Genomic DNA, 26,512 nt, shown 5'->3' with positions numbered 1-26,512 from the left:
TTTCGATTACACTTCAAATACCTATGGTACAATATTTTAATTTCTTTATCTGTCCATTCCTTGGGAATCGTGCACATCACATCTTCTCTTTCACTTCTTCGTTTATACAAGAAACGTAATGAAGGAAATGATTCATGTTTTCTTTCTATACATCAAATATTTGAATATGGGATAAGCCAAACATTAAGTCCGAAGCCAAATACAAACCAGCGGAAAGATTGCTAGATATGGATGTTCGTCCTTTCGTTCCTCCGTTCCCTGCCTAATTTCTACCGCTGGCTGCGCTGCTCACATTTTCCATCAAAATAGACCTACTTTGATGTCTTAATATTTACATGATCTATTTTTCCTTAAAAGGCATGTTATGGGATACACCTGTTTATTTCAGAAAACAGAAGTCTTACCAAATTAAGTTTCAGCACAGTTATTACATAGTGGTCTGTGATACATGCAGCTGTGAATGTGTAATAAACACAGGCGCTCCTTTAATAGCTGGGTAGTCTAGTAGATCGATTTTCGGCTCGATCTATCGATCTCGTAGTCAATATGCCTAGCCTGCCACTGTGAGTATTTAGGTTGCAGGGGCAGGCATATCAACAGGATCGTGGCAGGTATATCGACTATGGGATCGATAGATCGAGCTGAAAATTGGTCTATTTAGCAGACTACCTAGCTAAGGAGCGCCTGTGGTAATAAAACCAATCTCAAAATATCCCCCGTTTTCCAAGTTTTCTTTGAATATGTTGCAGAAGACCCATTGAAGACCGTGGCTGGTAAATTCAAACATTTAATACCATTTTAGATTTCCTGCAATTTTCAAAAACTGTCACAGAGGAAAAAACTTACAACAAAATGTTGGCTATTGTGTTGTGCATTCAAATAAATGGCATCATGCTGGATTCTTTCATGATCATGATGTGTATGTGCAGGAAATGCATTTTTTGTACTATGCCATGGGGGTGCCATTTTATAAGTGCGACACCCGTTTATTTAACTTGTTAAAATGCGTAGGCATGGTCCAAATCAGAGAGCTGTGATACTTTCATACATGTCCTTCAGTTAACACATTTACATGAACTTTAATTGGAAAATAAAATCATGAAAATATAAAACTAGTAGCTTTTGGGGCTTCAATACTTTCAAACACTTCTGTAGCATATTCCAAGTTCAGACTGCAGCTTCAACTTGAATTTTTTTCAAACTGGGAAATTAGTTGACAGGCGATACTGGCAAGTCCTTTACTGGTTGATGTGATTTCTTCTTAATGAAAACTGCATGTTTAAAATACCAAAAATGGTCACCAAATGACTCAATTTTAATTTGTAATATTCACAATTTTTTTGTGTCAGCAGGGGGACACTTTCTTCTTGACACCCAATCCCTACCTCACCCCCAAGGCCATGGTTCTACTCCGGAGTGAAAAGATATGGTGCAGACTCAATATGCCGGAAATCACATGATGGCAGTACAAACACAGTATCTAGGGTAGGTTGGCAATTGATGAAAATTGAAATATGTTAGTTAACAATGAATATTGTAAAATGAAAATGTTGCAGCTATGTTGAGTTGATGCATCTAAACAAGAAAACTGCACACACCAAGTTCTGACAACTGCCTCCCTTTAAGGGACCGTCTCAGATTGTCGCAGAAGTTCAAAAAGCGAAATTTATTCGTTTAGGGGGGGGAGGGGGTTTGACCTCCATTCAATTAGTGAACTTCACTTTCGCACTTTTATTTTGTGATCACAAGTTTTCGTGTGTTTATTTTAAATTAAAGAAAAACTGCACACTCGTGCCAACAAATTTGTAACTGTTTCCCTCTCGTTTGTGCCCCAAACACAATTTACCGATAGGAACATTGTATCCTAAACATTTCATTCATCAAATTATACAAAGACAAAACGTATCATTTTTTTAAAAATGTGCTATTTATAAGCGTCTGCTCTAACCACTAGATGTCTTTATTCTCACTTGTTATGCACCTGGTCATAGTCGTTTTAATATGATTGAACATGACTTGGCCCCTTGTCAAAGTTTTTTCGCTTATTTACCGCCCCTACCAAGTACAAACTGCGTGTTCACAAAGACAAAGAACAGCACAAGAGATGCAAAAAGGGAAAGTAAAATAAAATGAAACTTTTATGCGGTAAAATGCCCTGTTAGTACTCAAATCTGATCGTTTACTTTTATTGTAATGTGGCAAGGGGAATACGTCTTTAGTAGCTATAGCAAAATGCAACATTGTACTCTCAGGCAGACATGAACATTTCGCACTTTTGAAGTTTCGTTTAGGGGGAGGGGGGAGGGGGTTTTGATCTAAACGAAGAAATTTCGTTTCTTGAACTTCTGCGACAATCTGAGACGGTCCCTAACTGCAATTACGTTGTCGAAATGCTTCATTTTGGCAGCATGTTGGTATGTGCGTTTGAATAAGACATACAGATTTACACTATTGGAAGTCAAAGAAACACTCCATCACAGACACCCACTCTAACATCATAACATGCATAACTCATACGCACATCGTGCAATAAAAAAATCCAGAAATCATCGAAGTCCCTTGCTCTCTTTTTAATGGCTTTTTTTATACAACTCTGATAACATTACATTCCAAATCTTTCTTTCCTCAGAAAAAGAAGCCAAGGATCTTTCCTCCCATGTGTTTCCGTCTGGCTTCTTCATGATCCATAATGCCACCGGACGTTGTTAAAACTACATACCTGCAAAGGGGAATGAAACACATTTTGGAATTATTGACAACTGCATGTACAGTAATAATCATTACAGAATACAAAATCAGGCATTCAAGTGAGTGAATTATGTGCTTTCTAAGTGAAATGATGCATACCATATGAAAAACTGATGGAAGGCAAGTGTGAACAATACCTTTGGGGTCTTATCATACACTGCACTTGTTCGATGAAGTTGTGGAACAGCCAAGCAAGACAAGGTTTCCTATGATTTTCACTGGCATATATTGTCAACAAAGCTATACAGTTGAGATTTTACTTTTGCAGATGTGATTCTAGTTGTTAAAGGCCTGTGCCGGGATCAGATTGTCTGGCATGGAAATCTTCTTATTAGATTACAATTTCAATTAAAAACAAAAGGCTATGTATGGCACTCCATAATCCTCTTATAGATTAAAACAAACTTGATCCCGGGGATCAAGTCCCTGGCCTTTAAATATGACTGATTTACTGATTCAATCAAAATAGCTATTGATTTTCATGAACACTTCAAAGAGTCATCCTTTAAATTTCACTTGTAATTACCAATGTCTTTACGTTTATTGCATTTTGAATATGATAGACAGGTTTGTGGCCATGCTGCTAAGCAGTGGTTCTGCAGAGCAAGCAATCAAGGCAACCAAAATATTAAGTGTTTGATCATAAGTTTTTTTGTCAAGTAAGTTTACACATCAGCAGAAAGATACATGAGAGAGAAAGAAGCAAAACTTTGTGCACAAAATTCAAATGAAATGAAGCCAAAAAAGTCCATATGCAAAAGTCAACAAACTTTAACAAGGTTTTGAATAAAGAAAATATTACCTAAAGTATGAATTACAGCAAAATATACTTGGAAAATTTAGCAGGGAGCCCTGCACAGACCAACAGACTTTACAAGGCATGCAATAATTAGATGTGATTTTCTAAAAGCACACTGCGACAGAGCAACAGAAAATCAAACATACCCAAACTGTCTTGAGGGCAAAAGATTTGTCTGCCATTTTTCCAGATCTCTGACTGGCACATCAAACCTTGGACTGATTACGCCACACTGCAATGCAAGAACAAAGATAACGTGACTACCGTTATTCTGTGATGCATATTGTTACATTACATCAAACACTTCACCTTTCCCAGGTCAGCATCCCCTTTGGTGTTAATTTTTCCATGAGGCACTTTTTAAAATTCGGTAGGCCATCCTCAAATTTTCCTTACACCTACCTTCCACTCGGTATGAAAAACAAACACACACATAAAACACATACACACACATTTTTCTATTGTATTTCATAGCTATTTTTGATTGGTAATACCCTAAAACACTGTTTGTTTTTCATAGTTTTGCATAAAAAACTACCCACTTAAAATTGGCAAACAAAGAATTTTATTAAATGAGCTTAAAGTGAAATTAAAAACTATCCACTGTTGATTGACCAATCAGAGTGCTCAATTCAGGGTGTTTTATTTACACGTAAAGCCCTGGTCACCAAATTCCAGAAACGAATGACAGCGCCGTAGTAAAGTACTGTGCAATCAAAAGTGAACATGTCATATTCTGTAGACATCTGATACGTTTTAATATTCAAATTTGGTAATACAGCGGAAACCAGCTGCAACACAAAATCTGCTGTGCCCTAGGGCATTTATATAATGTGCCCTAGGGCATTTATAGGATGTTCCATTACATTGGAAGGCTATTTCACAAATAAAAGTTTTAATTCATATCCTAAACATGTTACATTGACAAAGGGGACGGTTGACGTAAATACATTGAAAACGAAAATATATCAGTTAGGGGCGATAGTTTTTAAGTCGGATAAAACCCTCATACTCGGGCTTTATCCTATACATGACATACACATATTGACTGTCAATCATTCAAAACACTTACTTTGTTTAGTCTCCCTGTGAGATTGACAACTATTTTGCCGGCTCTGTGATCATCAATTATTTCAAATTCACCAATGTAACCTGCAAAGACATTGTGATATGGTTACAACAAGGGCCTGAATGGAATGATATAACATTATTAGAATAGATTACCAATTGCACCCTCAAATACTGTTTTGGGCTATAAGCTAAATTATATTACCATGCCCTGTCCATCGCATTTTAATTGGTCGAGTTGCACCACGTGATTGCCCGTAAATACACAGTAATGGTTTGGTTACATGCCCGTGAATATGAATAATATCGTAAACATAGTAACTTTACAGCTTAAACGAAAATTGTGATTTGTACAAAGACATAATCAATAACAAAATAAAACGGAGCACTTGTGGACCAAGTTTAGAAACTCTTTTCCAAAAAATCTCCAGATTTGCAAATTTTTACAGCGCGCACTTCTCACAGACATGTTCTGGGGCCCCGTTGTCGTTCGCATGGAAAATTTTTGTAAATTTTGACAGTTTTGGGGGTTCATTGATAATATAATGGAAATAACAGACTAAGCGCTGACCATTAACATTTATTTATGGGCGCAAGCTCCAAGAAAGTCAAAATTAATGGGCACGGCAAGCCTCGCCCATTAATTTGTGGCTTTCCTCTTGCCCTTGCCCATAAATAAACGTTAATGGTCAGTGTGTCGTTCATTATTTCTATAGTAACAGTGCACTTCTGTTATCAGTATATACCACAAAGCATGATGTACCTTATTTAACCCTTAAGACGCCATAGACTTTCATGCAATATAGCCTCCCATGCCAAGAACTTTTTGAACCAATAAACTTGACATGTTATACTTCTTTTAGACAGGTACAGTGTGTTTCCTGTGATTGGAAGCCCAGCCAAACCACTATGAATTTCAAAGATCAGGAAATGGAGAAGCTTCGAGAAGTCTTACCATGTTTGGTTTAGCAAATGGGGGTGGGAAAATGGGCTTAAAATGCACATTTTTGGTTCAAAATGTATTGAAAATGAATAAAAGACTCTAAAAATAGATCTTATCGTCCAAAAACCTGCAAACTTTTACACATTTTAAATGTCATAAAAGACACATATTTTGGTGAAAATTTTCAGCAGCGGAACTTATCAAATGTAAATAATAAACAAACAAACAATTGTTGATATTTGTCAATAATACAAATACCACATACCCTTCAACACAGCTACACAAAAGCATACATGTATAACACAAGTGAAATACAGCTCAAGACAATTTTAATCAGCAACATTATTGAATTTCGTAAACAACATCTTTTATTCATTTGTCGTTTTATTTATTTATTTATTTGTTTGTTTGTTTGTTTATGTATTTCTTTCTGCATCGAAAGGTGAAACCATGTAACCAGGAAAAATCTTTGTTTTTATTTTTTTATTTGGATTCTGATTGCTGTGAGATATAATTCAATTGTTGTTGTTCTGGAATGAATGTTGCCATTAAAGTTAGAGAGGATATGTTTGAAAGATTTTGGCATTGCAAGTAAACACAAACAACTAATTTGATTGATGTCATGAACAAGCTGCCATCTTACAAGGCAATTCAAATCAGAGCCTGTATTCAGCTACGTTATTAGCTACCCTGTGATTGGCAAACGATGAAAAATTTCACCACAAAACGCACTACCTGAACTTCTGAGAAAATAAATTCAATTCAAGAACTAAATAAAATAAGTTTGAGGTACAATAAGAACGACATTCGCCTCTGAACGCTTTCGATAACCGTACTGGCCCTGACGTTTGATCGCGACGTCTCCGTAAATCATGACAGTCAATGTGAACACATACGAAAGTTTGATCACGTATTTTGACGAGCACGCAACAGAAACAGTAAATGAACAGAAACCAATAGATATTATATAAATAATTACAATGGGCAATCAGAGATACATCATAAATCTAGTAGTAACACCCAAGAGAGTAATTGGGTGATTGGAAAGTGTTTATCATGATCAGCTACTTGAGAGCAGAAAGAGATAGAATCAGCCAGTTTCTGAAGGCAAAGGGAAATCCTACCATCATTTTTACCTGACACCGAAACCTTTAACATTGACACAGCCTCTATGCAATGCTGAATGTCATGCCACTTTTGTAGCTACAATAGAAATCTCAAGTGTGAAATGAAAACGTTAGGAAAAAAATATTTTGCTGTAAATTTAAATCTTGCATAGATGATTTAAATTTCAAATTTCAAAATCTATATCTGCACAGTAGGGTGTGAGAAGCTGTGTTTCATGGATGGACCCGATTGCAGTGCTTCTCACCATTGCCATGGATCCATGCACAGAAAATGGACAAGCACTGCTGTTTAGGACAGGTTCTTTTCATAAAACGATTCGCTAAAATCAAACAAGTACACAGATGAGTGTGGGTTGTTTGAAGGTAACTTAGGTTGTTTAGCACATTTGCATAAAAATCTGACCTTCAAAGGATATTATCTCAGTTGCAATTTTGGAAGATTTTCATTTCTTGCCATAACAACAAACATTTTGGCTGGACTGCTTGTGTTCTCAAAAAACATGCACGTCAAAATACTGCCTGCTCATCCAGTTGTCTATGGATTGATCCTTGGTGATGGTGTGAGAAGCCATACATGGTTCAAACTATAGCACAGGGCTTCTCAAGCACCACCAATGGACCCAGTGCTGGTTTCTACCATAAAATCTTGTCACCTTCCATAAAGTCCACAGATTCATACAAATCTCTGGACTTAGGAACATCCTATCATGAATAATGGCAACTTACCATGTTTCATCATTACGATAAGGAACTTGACAATAACCTTTGAACAAGGTCTGATGAGAACCTGTCGTTTGCCTCTCTTTTCAGCATTATTGATAGCTCTGAGAGCATCTGCCAGAACGTTCATACGCACCATGGTGGCTAGAAAAGACATAAAAAGTAGATTGACTTCCCATTGCACATATAACTATGATGTTGCCGGTTCCTGCAGCTGCCCGTGGACGTCTGTCAGATCACGGAGGTGATCATGGGAAGTGTAAACGGGAACAATATTTGTCTTTGCATTTCGAAGAACGAAGGTATTCAGTGAACTTTGAATAATTTGCTTTATTTGTTTCAGTACTTGGTGATCACCGTGACACAAAAATTCATTCATTCTCGTTCAATGCAGAAGTTACGACATGTAGGATACGGTATAACATTCACTCTTCTGCTATACGATGCCCGGGGTTTACATTAGTGGTTCGGAAATGAATGGTACATAATGAGTCGATGTCGATACGAATCTGGGTATGTTGAATATGTAGTGATTACGGAGTAGTGGTCGACAATATACGTTTGCATGAGAACCCTACAACTTGAGTTCACTGCGAAAACAGGGCTCCTAACTCTCATATGGCTGACTATGTAACAGCACCATAACATTGTCTTTCAGTCTATACATTGACATTCCTTTCGAAAAATAGTCATATATTTGAGTTCCAAAATTAACTGGCGATCACTCTTTGCCAATTTATTGTAAGCATTTGCTCTTGACGAGTAGATGTTCAACGATTTGTCTTTCATTGCACTGTTGAAATGCCTTACCGAATCCAAGATGTCGGAAAAGGCTGCTTATTTGGAGCAAGGGATGCTGGGTAAGTATGAGTTGATCAACATCCCGCGAAACACGAGAAGTGTACGCGCGAGAGCTACAGAGTTTCCGATGATATTGCTATAGGAAAACGAAATATAGGGATTTTTTATTTTTCATCGTGTGATAATAATGGCAAATACATATTTTATCAAGAGACAATCCGTAAAAGTTCTCATGTTTGCTAAATAGAAAGGGAAAAATCGTTTCAAGCGTCGTTGCTATTAGCAACTTCGTAGAGGAGGCAGCCATTTTGGATCAAAGTAGGTCAGACTGAAGCTCGGTGAAGGGAATTCGAGCTGGTTCCCTGTATCCCGTGCGGGCTTTTGAAATGTGCGTGCTGTTGCCATGAAGTCGACGCGTTAAGGACCGAACAAGTCGCAGAAATAACAGCCAGTTTACTCATTAACTGTAAGGCATTACTCTTTTTAAGGAGAGGTAATATTTTGCAGTGATGCGAGTGCTGACTGCTGGTTTGAAAGTTGGAAGTCGATAGGTCTCTGTCATGTCTGCTTGTGTGTGGAGATAGACTGATAGTGTATAGCCCCGCGTGGTAGCTAATTTACGATTACTGTGCTGTCATTTGTTTAGTTTGTATGTATGTGCATCATATGTATGTATGTGTACATATCTGTCTATCTCAGTGTCTGTCTGTCTGCCTGTATGTATGTATGTATGTATGTATGTATGTATATGTTCACAGTCCCCTTTTGTGGAGGGACTGTGGTATGTTGTATGTATATATATGTATGTATGTATGTATGCATGTATCTACTATGTATGTATGTATGTATGTATCTATGTATGTATGTATGTATGTACACTGTATGTATGTATGCGTGTCATATGTATGTATGTGTATACCGGTATGTATGTATGTCTGTGTGTGTGTGCATTCAAGTACTAATATCTTAGGTAGACCTCATGTGTTTTGGGTACTTTAGAGCTAATATCTGCAAGTGTACCAGGGCAGCTTAAATACCATACCACAAGCATGGAAAAAGCCATACGACTTGCTGCGGTTCTGTAGCCCTGCCATTCCGTGGCTGGTTGTGTGGGGGAGTGCCACTCCCCCACACAACCAGCCAGGGAGTGGCAGGGCTACGGAACCACAGCAACCATATGACAAGAAGTTATAGCGCACAGATCTTGTAAAAAGCCAGCTTTTTCATTTAGAAGTATGTAGATTGACATAATATATACAATCCAAAAATGTCATTAGTATAGATAGCAATCTCGGCTGCAAAATCTAGCAAGGTCAGGCTATTAATCACTAAATGTTACATCAGCAAATGTTCCTACATGTACGTAATTTTTTTAATGGAAAAAAAAAGTGCTGAAATTGCTTTTGAAATTTGGTTTGCTAGGTTTTTTGAAGTTGGGTGGTTTTGGCCTCAGCTAGTAGGAGTGCCCAACCGATCAGAAATATTATATATTATATTACCATGCCCTGTCTATTGCGTTTTAATTGGTCGAGCTGAACCACTTGACTGCCCACAAATACATAGTAATGGTTTGTTTTCATGCCCATGAATATGAATAATATCGTTAACATAGTAACTTTACAGCTAAAACGAAAATTGTGATTTGTACAAAGATCATAATCAACCACAAAATAAAGTGGAGCATTTGTTGGCCATGTTTAGACGTTTTTTTCAAAAAATCTCCAGATTTGCAAAATTTTTGCAGCGCGGGCACTACTCACTGACAGGTTCTGGGGCCTCATTTTCGTTCACACGGGAAATTTTCGTAAATTTTGATGGTGTGTCGGGGTTCATTGATAATATAATTGAATAACAGACTCTGTGCTGACCATTAACATTTATTTATGGGGCGCGAGGAAAGCCAAATTAACGGGCTCGGCAAGCCTTGCCCGTTAATTTTTGGCTTTCCTCTTGCCCTTGCACATAAATAAATGTTAATGGTCAGCGCATCGCCCGTTATTTCTATACTATTTAAACAGAGCTGGTTGCAAATGACTTCATCTTTTCTCTGATTTATATGCACAAATAAATATTTGCACTCTCCGCATAAATGACGAAAGTAAAACCTGCTAGTGTTATAATGGCTACTAATTAAAATCACACTAATTCATTTGAATTTGTGGCTGAGACTACAAGCTGCAACAATAGCTGCGTATACAACAACAAAATTTGGCCAACTTTCAGGCAGCATTGTCCGATGTCACATGCGTGAAGCTATATTTAGTAACAAACCTGAAATCGCGATCAACGCTATTTTATGTTTGTGACAAAGTTATCATGTGAAATTGGTCTCAATGTCATGTATTAGCGGAATATATGTCACTTTCCTTGATTATATGTACACACAATCCTAACTACATAATGACAATGTCCGCGCTGTTTTCAGGGTGGAGTGCTACGCGCTGTTCTCAAAAGACTCTAAATGCATCTCACTACTACCTCCATACTGAATATTACCTAACCACAAAATGAAAACTAAACCTCAGACAGGTATGTGTGTAAAGTACATGCTGATAAAGTATTTTGTATTTCACAAGAAAGTGAATGCAATCATATCCTGGCTGACCTTCCCTACTGGCTGAGATAGTTGACTCAGGCCCTGGCCAAGCTACTATTACTTTGTTTCTGTTTTTCTTGAAGAATCTGCCCTGACTTAGCATCTCCTGAAAGTTAGAATCTTGTAATGTGCTGAAGCTGTCATTGATAAGAAATCCTGACCAAAATGGCAACTTTAGCTGACGTTAAAGCTGGCAAGAAGAGAGGCAAGACATTTGTTGGAAGACCACAGTCTGTAGCCAGTGGAATATCCTTACCTAAGAAAAGACAACTCATCAGGAGATCTGAAGTGTTACTTGATGATCAGGTATACAATACGGCATTCTGGGGTAATTTGTCTTTCTGCAAAGAACAGGAGAAATTAATTTAAACTTCTCAAAACCTATTGTCTTTACATTACACATATCTTCACTTCTGCACATTGCCATTGTCGTGATAGATTTACACTTAGCCAATGTAGAAGTGCCATTCAGCATATTGAACTGCAATACATGTACATCAAACATAATAATACAACTGAGATTCCTTGAGAATTCTGTGTATGACAAAAAGTATTCAAATGAGGACCTACTTGAGTTGGTGGCAATTTTTCTTCTGCGATGGAATGACTGACCCATGAGCTTTCTAGAACTGAAGATGTGTGTATGAAACAGACAGGTGAAGTGCCACATTCACATCTTCTTTCGCAATTTTTCCAAATTTACTTGGTTCCCTGATCTGACTGTGAGTGTGAAAAAACTACTGAAGCTGACCACCATAGAATATATACTGCGTACAAATTACCAATGAAAGTAAAGACCCATCGATACAGTGGGAAAAGCGGAGAAAAAACTGACATCAGTATCCATTTGCTAATCTTTTCCATTGTGATGTATATATTTTGCATAACACAGTTGAAATAATTTCAACTATGATTATTCAAGAGAGAATAGGACTTCAAGTATTGAATCATTGATTCTATACTTCATCAAACCTCATTGATGTGTGCTTGAAGGTGTCAAGCAACACTGTGGTTCCCAAGTAGTCCTCTTGAATCTAGGTTTAAATTAATGATGAGCTGTGAGTTGAAAGAGCGCCTATCAAAATGGTGTAGTTCCTTTTGATGCTTTTAGTACCCTTTTTATAATGTCACGTAGTCTACACTCCATAAAGTTGACTTGTGACAATTTTTGTTACAGTTGGTAGCAGTGCGAGATTTACAGGACACTCTGGAAAAATCTATGCAAAAACTAGCAGATGCAAGATCAAAGGAAGATTTTGACTTCTACAAAACACAAGTTGAAGATCTTAAGTTAAAATGTGAAGAAATGGTCTTGGTTTTACAGGTAAAATACTTTTGTACTTTAAATCAAAATCCAATATTTTTCTGTAAATTGTTTGGCATAGTTAATCTGGCCTCATTCATGTAAAATTTGTATCATCGAAATATTTACATATTTTCATCATAAAAATATAACACAATAAATAAATATAAAAACTGTATGTTCTCCCAAGTTTAATTTTGAGATTTTCATGGTGGGGTTTAGAAATTAAAATTCCTGTTCAAGCTTGAAAATCTGCCAATGTTTCATGTCAAGAGTTACTAGTAAGCTACTTTATGTATCCCCCAACAGGTGATAGGTAAGCTGAATAGAGAGCTGGCCTATGCCAGACTTGAATTTGACCGAGCACAACGAGGTGAAGGTGACCAAGCAGCTACTAGGAAAAGACTTGTATGGCTTGAAGACAGAGTTGAAAACCTACTCACAAAGCATAAAAGGAATGGACCAAGACTATCAGAGGTAAATGTGAAACAAAAATATATATATCTATATATTTTACGATGGTACTTGTACTGTAGTAAATGACCAACCAAAATCACGACATTGTAGCTACCCTACCATTGAAGAGATGATTGGAAAAATTCTTTCGAAGGCATTGATAATAGTACAGTGTTGTATGATTTATTAACAGAATTAACACTGCCCTTTGAGTGCTAATGGCCTATATGAAAGGAAGTATCTGATCTCTAGTTCCACAGTATTTAAGAAGATCTGAACTCATGTATATAAATATGATCCAAAACAATGGTACCAAAATAAGAGACATATCTGTGTGCAGGCATAAAGTTAACATATGCTCCCTTTAAATGTTCAGGTGCATTCATTACAATGAATTAGGAAGATGTTAGAATACTGGCAATCTGTGACTAGACCATTTGGCCGTCTTATCCCACTTTCATTCATTTGTAATTTTTTCTTTGCAGTCCAGAGTGACCTTGTCTGATGAAACAGAGTCTTACTACTACTCAGGCAGTCAACAATTACAGAGTGATACTCAAACAGGAAGTGAACAGGAACTGATGAATAATCAGCTTGATCAGTCCCAGAGATCCACTTCTTCAATACAGTTTGTCAAGAACATTGACAACGCCGATGATTTTGCCGATGAGGATATCACGCAGCAAGATCTGACTCTTAGTCGGGCATCCAGTAAAACAGCCAAATCAGAAATTGAACAATTTGACAGGGTCTCACATCCACAGACTCCAGAGATTTCTGCAACCATTCCTGATGTGGTTCCGGTAGAAAGTAAACCACAGGAGGAAACAAAGAGGAGAAGGAAGAGAATGAAGAAAAGGAGGGAGATTGGAGCCGGTGATGCCCCAGCTGTCAGTCCCGGTCTGTCCACAGAGGATGAAGAAGAGAGACCAATAATGCCAAAGTCTATTCTGAAGAGACCACAGTCTAGAGGAGATGGCGATGGCAGAGAAGAAGATGCCAAAAGTGAAGGTAAGACAACAGTTTAACTTTGTAGATCCAAATCAAAATTATTTCTGTACCTGGATAATGTACATGTTTAATTTGAGTTCTGTAGCTTTTAACTGAGTACGCACTACGCAAGGTAACTTTTAGGCTCAAGAACTTAAAGGTCATAGTTATGTATTTTTCATACAACCTTTGTTATAGGTTTGTGAGACAACAAATTTAAATCTGTATTATGTCATCAAATCATATGTCAGTTTGAGTAAAATCACAGAGCTTTTCTTGGTTTTCATTGGTACAAAAAATAGACACACATTTCAAATATCCTCCTGATGCTATATCAAGATCCTAAGTATACCAGTAATATTGGACCAAAATTTTATATTAACCAGATGATTGATCAAGCTTGATCCCGTTTAATCTGGTTTGATCCAGTTACTTTGATCCTGGTTTAATCTGGTTTGTTCCACTTTGATCTGGTTTAATCTGGTTTGATCCAGTTTCATCTGGTTTAATCTGGTTTGTTCCACTTTGATCGGGTTTGTTCCACTTTGATCCGGTTTGATCCAGTTTGATCCGGTTATATCCGGTTTTATCTGGTTTAATCTGGTTTGATCTAGTTTGATACAGTTTGATCCTGTTTGATCTGGCTTGATCTAGTTTGATCCGGTTTGATCCGGTTTCATCAAGTTTGATCCAGTATAATCCAGTTTGTTCTGGTTTAATGCCATTCATTCAAGTGTGATCCAGTTTGATCAAGTTTGACCCAGTTTGATCAAGTTTTATCCGGTTTGATCCAGTTTGATCCAGTTAAATACGGTTTGATCAGTTTGATCCAGTTCCAGTTTGATCTGGTTTGAACCAGTTTGATCCGATGTAATCCGGTTTAGTCCACTTATTATCTGGTTTAATCTGGTTTGATCCAGTTTGATCAGGTTTGATCCACTTTGATCTTCTTGATCTTCTTTAGTTCAATCCGGTTTTATTCCGGTTTCATCCGGTTTAATCCGGTTTGATCCAGTTTGATTTTGTTTGATCCAGTTTGATCTTGTTTGATCTGGTTTGATCCAGTTTGATCAGGTTTGATCCACTTTGATCTCCTTGATCTTCTTTAGTGCAATCCGGTTTTATTCCGGTTTCATCCGGTTTAATCCGGTTTGATCCAGTTTGATTTGGTTTGATCCAGTTTGATCTTGTTTGATCTGGTTTGATCCAGTTTGATCTGGTTTGATCCAGTTTGATCTGGTTTGATCCAGTTGAATCTTGTTTAGCCTGGTTTGATCCACTCTAATCTGGTTTGATCCCTTTTGATCTGGTTTAATCTGGTTTGATCCAATTTGATCAGGATTGATCCAGTTTGATCTGGTTTAATCCAGTTTAGTCAGGTTTTTTCTGGTTTAATCTGGTTTGATCTAGTTTTATCTCATTTTATCGGGTTTAATCCAGTTTGATCCTGTTTGATCTTGTTTGAGCCAGTGTGATCCAGTTTTATCTGGTTTGATTCAGTTTGATCTACTTTAATCCAGTTTAATCTGGTTAAGCCCAGTTTTATCTGGTTAAGTCCAGTTTGATCAGGTTTGTTCCTGTTTGATCCGGTTCGAGCTGGTTATTGTTAACGATCTCCTCACTGCACTAGACAGGGGTTTGATCCAGTTTTGATCCTGTTTGGGCCAGTTTGATCCCGTTTGATCTGGTTTTGATCCTGTTTGATTCAGTTTGATCTGGTTTGATCTGGTTGAATCCAGTTTGATCCAGTTTGATCCAGTTTGATCTTCTTTAGTCCAGTTTTATCCAGTTTGAACCAGTTTCATCCGGAACAATCCGGTTTTTATTCTGGTTTTATCCGGTTTAATCCAGTTTGATCCAGTTTGATTTGGTTTGATCCAGTTTGATCTAGTTTGATCCAGTTTGATCTGGTTTAGTCCAGTTTGATCCAGTATTGATCCTGTTTTAGCCAGTTTGATCCAGTTTAGTCCAGTTTGATTCAGTTTGATCTGGTTTGATCTGGCTGAATCTGGTTTGATCCAGTTTGATCAGGTTTGAACCACAGTTTGATCCAGTTTGATCTAGTGTAATCTGTTTTATATGGTGTGATCCAGTTTGATTCAGTTTGATCAAATTTCATCTAGTTCAATCTGTTTAGTCTGGTTTGATCTGGTTTAATCTGGTTTGATACAGTGTAATCCGGTTTTGATCTTGTTTGATCCTGTTTGATTAGGTTTGATCTGGTTCGATTTGATTTGATACAGTTTGATCCAGTTTGATCCGGTGTGATCTGTTTTTTTCTGATCTGATCCATTTTCATCCAATTTCATCAATATATTGATCTGGTGTTATCTGGTTTTGATCTGGTTTTGTCTAGTTTGTTCCGGTTTTATCCCTTTTGATCCAGTTTAATCCAGTTTAGTCCGGTTGATAAGGTTTAGTCTGGTTTGATCAAGTGTGATCTGGTTTTATCCAGTTTGATCCTGTCTAATCCGGCTAAGTCAGGTTTATTTGTTTAATCTGGTTTGATCCAGTTTGACCTGGTTTTATCTGGTTTGATCCAGTTTGATCCAGTGTAATCCAGTTTTATCTGGTTTGATCCAGTTTGATCTGGTTTGATTCGGTTTGATCGGGTTTGATTAGGTTCGATCTGGTTCGATCTGGTTTAATACAGTTTGATCCAGTTTGATCCGTTTTGATCTGCTTTTTTCCGGTTTGATCCAGTTTCATCCAATTTCATCGATATTGATCCGGTGTTATCTGGTTTTGATCTGGTTTAGTCCAGTTTGATCCGGTTTATCTCTTTTGATCCAGTTTAATCCAGTTCAGTCCGGTTTCATCAGGTGTAGTCGGGTTTGATCCAGTTTGGTTTCACCCAGTTTGATCTGGTTTAATCCAGCTAAGTCAGGTTTTATCCGGTTTAATCTGGTTTGATCCAGTTTTATCCAGAGTGATCCAGTTTGATCCAGTTTGATCAGGTTTTATCCGGTTTGATCCAGTCGAGCAAGTTTTTCCTTTTTAATCTGGTTTAGTTCGGTTTGATCTGGTTTAATCTGGTTTAATCTGGTTTGATCCAGTTTGGTCCAGTTGTATCCGGTTTCATCCATTTTGATCCAGTTTGATCTGGTTTTATTCAGTTTGATCCGGTTAGATCCTGTTTGAGCCAGTTTGATCTAGTTTTATCCGATTTGATCCAGTTTCATCTAGTTTGATCAAGTTTGATCTGGTGTAATCCGGTTTTGATCTGGTTTGATCCAGTTTGATCCGGTTTAATCCAGTTAAATCTGGTTTGATCCAGTTTAATCTGGTTTTATCCTGTTTGATCCGGTTTGGTCTGATGTGATCCAGTTTGATCAAGTTTGATCCAGTTTGATCCTTTTTGATCCAGTTTGTATTGTACAAACATGAAAGCCCTCTCATCAAACATAAAAAATGATTTGTACCATTATACAATCAAAAATAATACCTCCTCAATTGATATGCAACGGATCTTTTTGATAACTTCTGAAACAAAAAATTCAAAGAAAAGAGTGACAGGTTTTGACCCAAGCTTCATTGGCAGTAGCAATTTTCTATACCCTTGATCCTTCAGACAGCAGACCCAGTCGTGTGAATGTATACTCATCACCAGAGGGCAGCAAGCACCCAGGATATAAAAGGGGTTACACCGAGGCATCAGTGTATCCAGCACGCTCTGTAACCACTTCAGATGGAGAATACTCTGAGCCCATTGAAAGTGATGAAGAAACCGTTGAAGGTGATGATAAGGTAAGCTATCACCCATTGGTCATTGATGATTCTATATCTACTGGGGAATGCATCTTGGTGTGGTATGAAGTGGTCCACAGAACAATATCAATTGAGATCTGGTCTTTCTGCGGGCCGATTTGCTTGTCCTGCATACACTCTTTTCAAGAAACTAGTACATCACCTCTTTACTGATCCATCAAGTATTTTTGGTGACCTTGGTTGGAATACTATGAGAAGTAGACTTAATACCATAACACTTAAATATTGTAAGAGACTCTGTGACATGGATAATTCAAGGTGGACAAAACTTGCCTTTAATCACCTGAAGTTAATTGATGAGAGCCGAATACAACCTAAAAAAGTTGTGTTGGAACTGGACAAAATCTGCCAATGGCATAATGACAAATTTAAATATAACGAGCATTAAACAGCTCACTAATCAAAATATGAAAATGATGAAAATGAAAGGAGAGAAAATAAAACCAAAAAATCTACCCCAGCTCACTATCAAAGATTTAAAAACAAGCTAAAATGTGAAGATTATCTAAAATCTATTAATGATTTCAAGGGTGCTCAATTAAAGTTTAAAGCAAGATCATATACTCTTGGTCTGAAATATGAAAAGAGAAGGTGGGAAAACAATGAAGATGATTGCACATGTCCTTGCTGTGGAAAAGAAGATGACATTAGAACATTTTCTTTTCAAAGTAGATCAGTTCACAACAGAAAGATAAGAATGAACGACTGATACTGAAGAAATGTTGTTGAATAATAGCGAATTTAACTTACTCAAGGATTTCAGAGAAAGAAAGGAGTTGATATGTTTTTTCCTGGGTGATTCTACAAAGAATTACATGAAAGATCTGTACAAAGAAATTGACAACTTTTTCAGACGTTTCTTAACAGATGTAGTAGATAGTACTTAAGAAGAAATTTTTAATTTAACTAACATTTCCTTTTCTGCTTAGTCACTAACAATGTGGTTTGGTTGATATTAATGGCTTGTTGTCTTTGTTAGATTGTTTCAGCTAGCTCTTCTGTAACTTTTTATTTGCATTTCCAGTGCCCAGTGTAATTTGCTGCTCCTATTGTTTGCATTGAGCCCCTACTTGAAAAGAGTTGCAACAAATAAATAAATAGATAAATCAGGCCACTGGAATGACCGACTGAATGTCCTGAAATTTTGTGGTCACAGACCTCCAACGATGAGATTAGCACTCACTTGATTTAGCAGTTAGATGACCAACAAAAACCTCTTTGCTGAAAATAGTTGTTTATCAACATTGTTTATATTTGGTCAGACAGGAAATGAAATAATGGCAAAAGTTAGCGTCTTGTCAAAGAAAGAAGGCATCACATATGAAGAAGCAGTAATGTTTAAACATTTTCATAACATACGTAGTTTGTTGATAGCACAAATAAAATGATCTGATTGGTTGAGACATGAAAATAACTACTACATTTGTGATATACCAGTAGCACAATTGTGACATATGTGAGCTCTTATCTAGAGAAAATTTCCTTTTTCATACTTTTATCATAAAATAGCAATAAACCATCCCAGCAACAGGTATACCACTCAGTTTTGACCAGTTCACTCCATATATGCACAGTGCACTCTCTATTGCTTCTGCATGTATGGAGTGAACTGATCAAAATCTCACGGTATATGGTTGCTTGGTTTTGTTCATTCCTTATTTATAGTGCACCTTAATTTGCTTTGTCCAGACCACAGTGAGACTCAGAGACTCAGTGTTTGCCATATCAATGAATGTGTGCAATGCTATATTGAGAACTGATATGTTTAATAACCTTCAACTCTTACAGGCAAAAGATAAAGATGGTGAGGGAGTGTTTATCACAGAAACACCAGGTGATACATTTCCATCAGAAAGAGCATCACGACAAGTGGCTGTCATATCACCCAAAGATAGTACAGGTAAGTTACAGGAACAGTAGCTGTTACTTTTGTCAACATTTTCATCAGTTTTGTCAGAACACAAGTTCAGTTTCTCATTCTTCTCCCTAAATTATGTGTAATAAAAAGAATAGCTTGTGGACAGTATACTATGATTTCTGTCAGAAATAATGCTTCATCTGCCCCTTCCTGAGATGCATGTGTCAGTTCCATAAAGAAACAGTCTTCCGGTATGTAGTGAATTAGTTTGTGCTTTTTGTAGTTAATATTTTATTCAAGTCAACCAATGCTATGAAATGCACATGCATTCTACACTTCATTTTGCAAATTGTAAATGGATGAGTACTGTTTGTATACTAATAATAAATTAATCACGCTTTTTATATCATCTGTGCATGTAGATACAGTTTAGCATGTACTAGATTTTGTAAATTTTGAAATATATGTTTTGATATTTTTGACGTTTCTCTCATGCTTTATGATTTCCTTTATATTTCCAGCTGAGCCTAGTAGATCAAGTAGTGTGAAGACCTTTGATCCGCAGGAACTGGAAGATGCTGCCAGCAAATACTGGAAGTCAGACCATCATCAGTTTGAATTCACAGAGAACATGGAAGCCATTTTGTCCGTAGATCCACTTTCCTATCATTCCATGGGTCTGGCTATTCCATCAACTTTCACTCAGTCTTGTAAGTTCCAGTAAATCTCTTCAAGTCTCTCACTACCCTGTTCCTGGGAACCACAGTGATATGACTCACTCACTGTGTGTGGCAGTCATTGATTTTGGTTTCATTCAGTGTCTTAAGTATCAGTGGTCATATTTGTCAATGATATTGGTAACATACATTGCAGCGAACAGTATTTATGTCGACTTATATTATAATGTACACAAATGTCAACGCAATGATGAAAGGAATTTTGTCATTTTTATTTTTAGAGGCCAGTCTTTAAATTTCTCTGGAGGGTTTTGATTTAGGAGAGGCACACACAAAACAGAGTGCCTCTAAAACTGTATATCACTTAGCCTGATATTCCTTAAGTTTGACATGACTTACATGCCTCATTTATCCATACATGGATGTATGCCCATTTTTGTGACTTATTCTAAAGTGTATTTTGTATGTTTGTTTTCAGTGGAAGGTTACAGTACTACATTACCATGGAGACAAAGAAGAAAGGGTAGTGATTTGCCTGATGTTCATGTAAGTAGAAAAAATTATTCTCCTGAAAATTCTTTCATTTACCTATCCTGCAAGATACAACACTACTCAATTATTTGATTCCAACAAGTACTGATAACTTTTCATATTAGTACCTGCCTGACTGTATAGATCATTTCCAAGTTGTAAAAATCAATGAAGAATTTCTGAGAACATTTGTTTTCTGACTCAACTGATAGTATACATGGCAATAGGTACCCAATCTACTTTGTTTACTTGTATTGACGGAGGTACCGGCATACATGTATCAATGACAGAAGACAGTAACTTCAACTACAGTGCATGTGTGTTCTTGAGTAAAGATAAAGCCAGGGCAGAGAAGTGCTCTCTTGCTTTATTTCAATATCCATTTGGTGATCTGAAAGCAGATGTAGAAAGTTAGATAGGTTGAACAGTTTTCATAATTGTGATTCAAAACTTTTGCTCTAAGAAATGATTTAGGCATGTGTGCCTGACGTAGAATTTGCTTGTTTGCATGTTCCAGAATGATGGGTGATGTTCAGCCATATTCTCTTTTATAAGAAACCATACACCATTGCCTATGGTTCCGATACTTATGATTCAAATAAAGATAGCTTGTATAGGCTGAAAGTTTGTACATCTCTAACATTAATGCACCCATATTTTTCATGCATTTTTCCTGTCTTTTGCATCATTGCTCTGCTGTTGCTATCAGGATCTTTTCCAACCTAAACGTAGTTCTCTGAATGAACAATTACTACTAGAGGTAACCGGGTTGATTGTGTCGTGGTTGTGTATATTTTAGTATGACCAAGCACACAGCATAGCTGTTCCCCCACATTTGTAGTCCTTCATAGTATCCCGATCACACAGATATGGACACTCTGCATGCTGTTTGCAACCCAGCAACAATTCCCCTGTCTACCTATATCCCCAAATGCACTGATGAAGGACTACCCCACTGAGATGCTCCCTTATTATAATGCATGCCTTTTGTAATTTAAATGTGTTGTTCTTATTTCTGCCTACCTGCCTACCTACCTACCTGCGTGGTACATCCATGCTATGTCATCCCTGCTTGCCTCCCATATCATCAATACCCATGCCCTGTGTTCATCACCAGTTGGAAGGAGTAAGTTTCAGATACACAAATACCCTAATAAACATTAAACCATTTTTTTATAAAAGCCTGAGTATATATTGCAGCGGCTATATACTGTGACTACGTAATCTTCCATTATACAGTATTGCATGACATGTGCAGTGATATTCTAAAACTTAAATGTTGTGTGACATTTGTTGTACTGTAATGGTCAATATACAGTATGTATTGCACGATATTGTTGACACTGTAAGTACAAGTATTTGACATTGACATAATACCAGTACGTTTCACAGACCTGTGTGTGACTCACACCTTTCACAAATAGTGTTACAACTAACAGACTAACAGAAATGTCACTGTAATGACAAAAATATAATAAGATACCTACAAAATATGTGTGTACAGTATATCAAGTACCCGCCTTTAAAACTCAGACCTTGAGAAACGCCTTAGACAATTCTGAGCTGTTTGTTGTACAAATTCTTTCATATTTGTTATACTTATATCTATGTATTGTAGAAGTAGTATGTCTGTATATGTATGTCTGATGAGTTGTATTCTTCAAGTTGTTGAAGAAGTCACATTATGTGCACATATAGATTAGTTTTGGATAATATACCACATAGGAAAGCAATGGTTGTGATTGTTGCCAAACGTACCACATTTATCCGCATAAGCACCCATGCTCTGCCAAGCTCCTTCCCTAAAATTTGATGAAGTTTCAAATTGAGGTAATGTTTGGGAAGAGTCAACCCTGATTTTTCAGTGTTTTTTGCAAAGGTCATGCATGGCATTTGTGTTTGTCTTAGAAATTTGTCACATTTATACACAAAGATTGTTTGTTTTAATGATCCTAATTCCATATTTTACTGTAAGGTAAGAAAAATACAGGAACGAAAGTTATGAAAATGAACCTGGTAGTGCGCAGTGTTGACAGGTTAAGGCCATAATTGTTTGTACACGTATAACAATGGCAAGCAAACTGCCTTGTTTTTGAACATGTCAAGGTGCGGTCTTGGTAAATTCCCATCCCAAAATTCTAAAGAAAATTACATGCTCCTTACCCTGGGTGTTTGTGTGGAGAAATGTGGTATATTATTACATTAAGTTTTGTAACAGTGTCTTCATACAAGTGTTGTGTCTGTATGCCATTGAGTCCAGCATTAGAAGTTTCAGCAGAGTACAGATTTTGAAATGCTGGTCAGCATGAAGAAAGAGTTTCCAGTCCAAGTTCACCCATTTATTTTACTTCAAGACTTGTACATCCAGGAAAGATCACCTAGACTCATGTCAAGTAATTTACCCTCTAAGTTTCCAGATATGGTGGACTATTGCTATGCAAGAAGCTTCCTCAATAATTTCAGGTGGCTTCTAAATAACAGTGAATATTATGTGTGTTGTATTGTATGTAATCAGTTTATGCTATTGATAAAATGCCAAACATTAAGATGTAAGTTTAGCTCACTTTCACAAAACTTTACTTTCCCAGAAAATTGCTCTCGATGCACTTGCAAAGAAGATTCATAAGATGTGGGACAGAGTTGAAGATGCAGCCATCGCATCGACTGCTTTTAAGACTCCAGAACCACTAGGAGTCAGAGAAGCTACTTTCTTGTCCAATGTAGGAAGTAAGTAGGAGACAACATAAACAGGATCTTTTTGACATCATTAAGTGCATCATTACTTCATTATGACATCATTATGTGGCAAATAAATCGATAAGTAAAATTATACATTACACATGAAGACATGCATGACAATGGCGTAGTGTTGAAGACAAGATAATTCCTGTCCCTGAATTCATAGTTACATGTATACACAAACACACAACCTATACTCTCCTTTGGTCATCCAAAATTTACTGTTAAATATTAATGCCACCTGAATGATTGTTAAATTAATTGTATTTAGTAACATACTGGTAATTATATATAAACAAATGGACAATTTAACCCTCAGAATGTTATTTTTTAGCACAATAATTCTCAGTTCAACTGTACTTTTCCACGAACATCAAGGGTAAATAATGTTTGGCAATATGGCATTGTGAAAATTGTAAGGTCTCTGCAATAAAATATCAAAGTTACCTTCATATAGCCTTTAGAAAACAGCCCAGGTGATATATTTTGATGTTTATGTTATTTTTTCTTCAGCTTCATTGAGTCAAAGGCCTTCACCATCAAAACAGACGGTAAGTATTTGCACATCAAATAATACTTCTTAAGACAGTATGCGCCTGAAAGTGAAAGACTTAAACTTTTGCTCAAACTGTCCTTAGGGAATCTTTCAACCATTTTCTTTCAAAATCCAGAATAAAAATTGGGGGGTCTCTATGCAAATTTTGGCACATAAACAAATATTTAAAATTCAAAATGGCCACCATCTCTGAGTTAACAGTATGGAGAAAAACAAAAGTTTTGAATTTCGAAAAAGTAAGCCAGTATAAAGTTTTCTTACACCAAGAGCTTCAAAATGAACCCCAACAAATGGTAGACCAGAAAAGAATTGTAAAAGTTTGAGAGTCTGAATGTCCCTGAGGCACATTCTACCTTAAAGGATACTTCAAAATATATGAAGTTATGAGGCCAATTTGGTGATTAAAAATGATCCTTGTAAATATAAAGAAAAGAGAATTTGTGACCAATAGCGTTTATCACGGTTTCAGGTTTGTTACAGTATAGCTGCACGCACCGGACTTTCGGACAATGCTGCCTAAAATTCGGACAACTTGGTTGTTGCATGCGTGGCTGTTGTTGCAGCTTGTAGTCTGAGCCATAAAATACCACGAACTAGTGTGACTTACAACCATTGTAATACTACAACGTTTTATTTTTGTCGTTTATGAGGAAAATGCAGACAAATATTTATTTATGCATATTAATGAGAGAAAAACATGACGTCATTTGCAATTAGTGCTATTAGCTTTAGAAACTAGAAAACAGAGGAAACAAACACCTCAGCTCATCGTCAGGCTATTCTCTCAATTTGCAAATCACTGATTGGTTTTTTCAGCCAAGCTCACAGAAGGGTAAGAGAAGTAAACACAGCAGTCCAGCAAAGACACCAATGGGAGAGAGTCCATCATTGTTACCACCCATAGACACTCCTAGAGAAGCTAGATCCAGATTGCTAGAATACCATCCTAAACCAATTCCACCACCAGAAGTCTTACCACTCACAAGAACTGTAAGTATGGAAGCCTTGATTTTCTGTTACTCAATGAAAGATAGGTAATAGTTCTACACAGGAATATAAATGACGCAATGTTTGTACAGACTCAGTATGCGTAAAAATCATATGATGGTAGTACAAACAAACCTGTGTGCACAAGTGTGTATGGAAATACAGAGGTATGTAAGGGTGCCGGAAATCGACAAGTGCGGGGCCAAAGTGAGGGCCAGCACAATCAAAGTGCGAGCGAATGTGAGGGCTTGAAGTGAGGGCTCTCACAATCGAAGTGCGAGCAAATGTGAGGGCTTGAAGTGAGGGCTCTCACAATCGAAGTGCGAGCGAATGTGAGGGCTTGAAGTGAGGGGCGCCTTGAACCGATCAAATTCGGGCTCAGACATACGAAAAATGAGAGTCAAAGTCGTTTTCAACGTTGAATAAAAACTTACTATCTCCAGAACAAGGTCGCGGCGCGGCACAGCTCTGTGAACAGTTGAACGGCTGAGCGCGGAACGAGTACACAATGACCTGCGTACAGATCATGACCCATTACATCACTTCCGTCTTTTTCGTTAACCTTTTCGTGTTTGTTAGTCATTGCATTTCAAATATCACAGATATCCTTTTTATTATAAATACATGCAACTCAAGCGAGCGATACTTCTTCTGGTACCATTGTAAGCTCACGACTATAGCGTGACTGATAAATGTGACTTCAGTTAAACCAGTTCACGACCTGGGCACGTGAACTCTGATACTGATCGACATGACGTCGTATGCGGAGTTTTTGCCGGAGAATTTTCGAAGAAAGAGGAAACTTTTTTGAAGAAATTTTAGAGTGGCTTGTTGTTCACCAGATAAAGTAAGATCATGGGAAAATGTATTTTTGGAGACTTGTCTGGTTTTCTATGATTGATTTTTTGAGTATAAAAAAAATTCAATAGCTACTAAAACTGAGAAATCAGACAACAGCAAATGACAAATTCTTTTTACGTTTGTACTGACAGTATGCTTTTTATTTCTCTGTACACAAAGTTGATAATCATTTCAAAAGATCAATTCATCAGAATATCAGGGGTCATGAATGCTTGTAACCTTTACATTTTGTTAACAATGATGGATATTTTACCTCAATAAAGAATGCCATTTTGGTCAACGAGCCCTTGAATGTTGTTCACTGAATCAATCCCATGGTCAATTATATTGTCACAGAAATCATAGCTATCTCTGTGTAGTCAGCGATTGACCAGTCATTAGATAGAAATTTGACTGTCTCCTTTGTTTCATACTATATAATCAGAAAGCTCTGCGACCTGAATTGCATCACATTCATACGTTGATTGTCTGTAGCGGAAATGATTGTGCCGTCTGGCTCTGAAACTTTTAAGCCAACGACTTGATGATTAGAACAAGCAATCTATCGGCGAGCAACACATCGCGACCGAATCACTTGCTGTAAAACGAATATGCATCACCGTCCTATGCATGCATCGTGAATCAGCCTTGAGATAAACATAAACTCTGTGACAGGCATGTAGGATGCCAAAGACATTTTGTGCATTTACGTTTACAACAACCTAGACTTAGTCGATCGTAAGAAAGGTGGTGTTGAAACATATTTCAACTGAACGCAGTGGCTATTTCCCAGTAAAATACGTAACATTCGCTCTCTCTCTCTCTCTCTCTCTCTCTCTCTCTCTCTCTCTCTCTCTCTCTCTCTCTTCTCTTGTGTCAATATCGGGTGTGGTCGAAATGATCATTGCAGTTTAATCTTGAAATTGGTCAAACGTCATAACTAGACACTTAATTAATATTGTCATGGTCTGGAGCAAGTTATCAGCTTGTATAAAAGTCGGAAGT

The 26,512-nt window shown here is 37.1% G+C and overlaps 2 protein-coding genes across 5 annotated transcripts in view; one reads left to right on the top strand and one right to left on the bottom strand.

Annotated features, from left to right (window-relative positions):
• Window positions 1-2,555: 2,555 nt before the first annotated feature.
• Window positions 2,556-8,311, bottom strand: LOC139150829 (small ribosomal subunit protein uS8A). Its single transcript, XM_070723237.1, has 5 exons — window positions 8,216-8,311; window positions 7,412-7,549; window positions 4,620-4,699; window positions 3,694-3,779; window positions 2,556-2,719 (listed from the first exon to the last, which is right to left on the bottom strand). The coding sequence occupies exons 2-5, from the start codon at window positions 7,542-7,544 to the stop codon at window positions 2,626-2,628; spliced, it is 393 nt and encodes a 130-aa protein (XP_070579338.1). The 5' UTR covers window positions 7,545-7,549; window positions 8,216-8,311; the 3' UTR covers window positions 2,556-2,625.
• Window positions 8,312-8,315: 4 nt separating this feature from the next.
• Window positions 8,316-26,512, top strand: part of LOC139150828 (uncharacterized) — a 35,410-nt gene continuing 17,213 nt past the window's right edge. For 2 of the 4 annotated variants that reach the window (XM_070723234.1, XM_070723233.1), the window contains exons 1-13: window positions 8,529-8,672; window positions 10,886-11,108; window positions 11,980-12,126; window positions 12,415-12,582; window positions 13,047-13,572; window positions 17,123-17,298; window positions 19,108-19,219; window positions 19,699-19,887; window positions 20,333-20,400; window positions 21,095-21,145; window positions 22,974-23,112; window positions 23,638-23,675; window positions 24,497-24,670. In XM_070723234.1, coding sequence (XP_070579335.1) covers window positions 10,968-11,108; window positions 11,980-12,126; window positions 12,415-12,582; window positions 13,047-13,572; window positions 17,123-17,298; window positions 19,108-19,219; window positions 19,699-19,887; window positions 20,333-20,400; window positions 21,095-21,145; window positions 22,974-23,112; window positions 23,638-23,675; window positions 24,497-24,670 — 1,929 coding nt within the window. In that variant the 5' untranslated portion in view covers window positions 8,529-8,672; window positions 10,886-10,967. Of the gene's footprint in view, window positions 8,673-10,885; window positions 11,109-11,979; window positions 12,127-12,414; window positions 12,583-13,046; window positions 13,573-17,122; window positions 17,299-19,107; window positions 19,220-19,698; window positions 19,888-20,332; window positions 20,401-21,094; window positions 21,146-22,973; window positions 23,113-23,637; window positions 23,676-24,496; window positions 24,671-26,512 lie in introns of all 4 variants that reach the window. The other 2 variants (XM_070723236.1, XM_070723235.1) reach the window with 2 other exon arrangements.

The sequence above is a fragment of the Ptychodera flava genome, chromosome 15 (assembly GCF_041260155.1).
Source record: "Ptychodera flava strain L36383 chromosome 15, AS_Pfla_20210202, whole genome shotgun sequence".
Lineage (NCBI taxonomy): Eukaryota > Metazoa > Hemichordata > Enteropneusta > Ptychoderidae > Ptychodera > Ptychodera flava.
Note: the sequence above shows the minus strand (reverse complement) of the source record. Positions and strands in the feature narration are given on the sequence as shown.

Bases quoted from the DNA above. Each gene is read 5' to 3' on its own strand.
- LOC139150829 (XM_070723237.1), bottom strand. From the start codon at position 7,544: ATGGTGCGTATGAACGTTCTGGCAGATGCTCTCAGAGCTATCAATAAT. The intron at 3,780-4,619 runs GTAAGTGTTTTG...CTTGCATTGCAG, and splicing joins TCACAGGGAGACTAAACAAA to TGTGGCGTAATCAGTCCAAG. The intron at 2,720-3,693 runs GTATGTTTGATT...TCCCCTTTGCAG, and splicing joins TTGCCCTCAAGACAGTTTGG to GTATGTAGTTTTAACAACGT.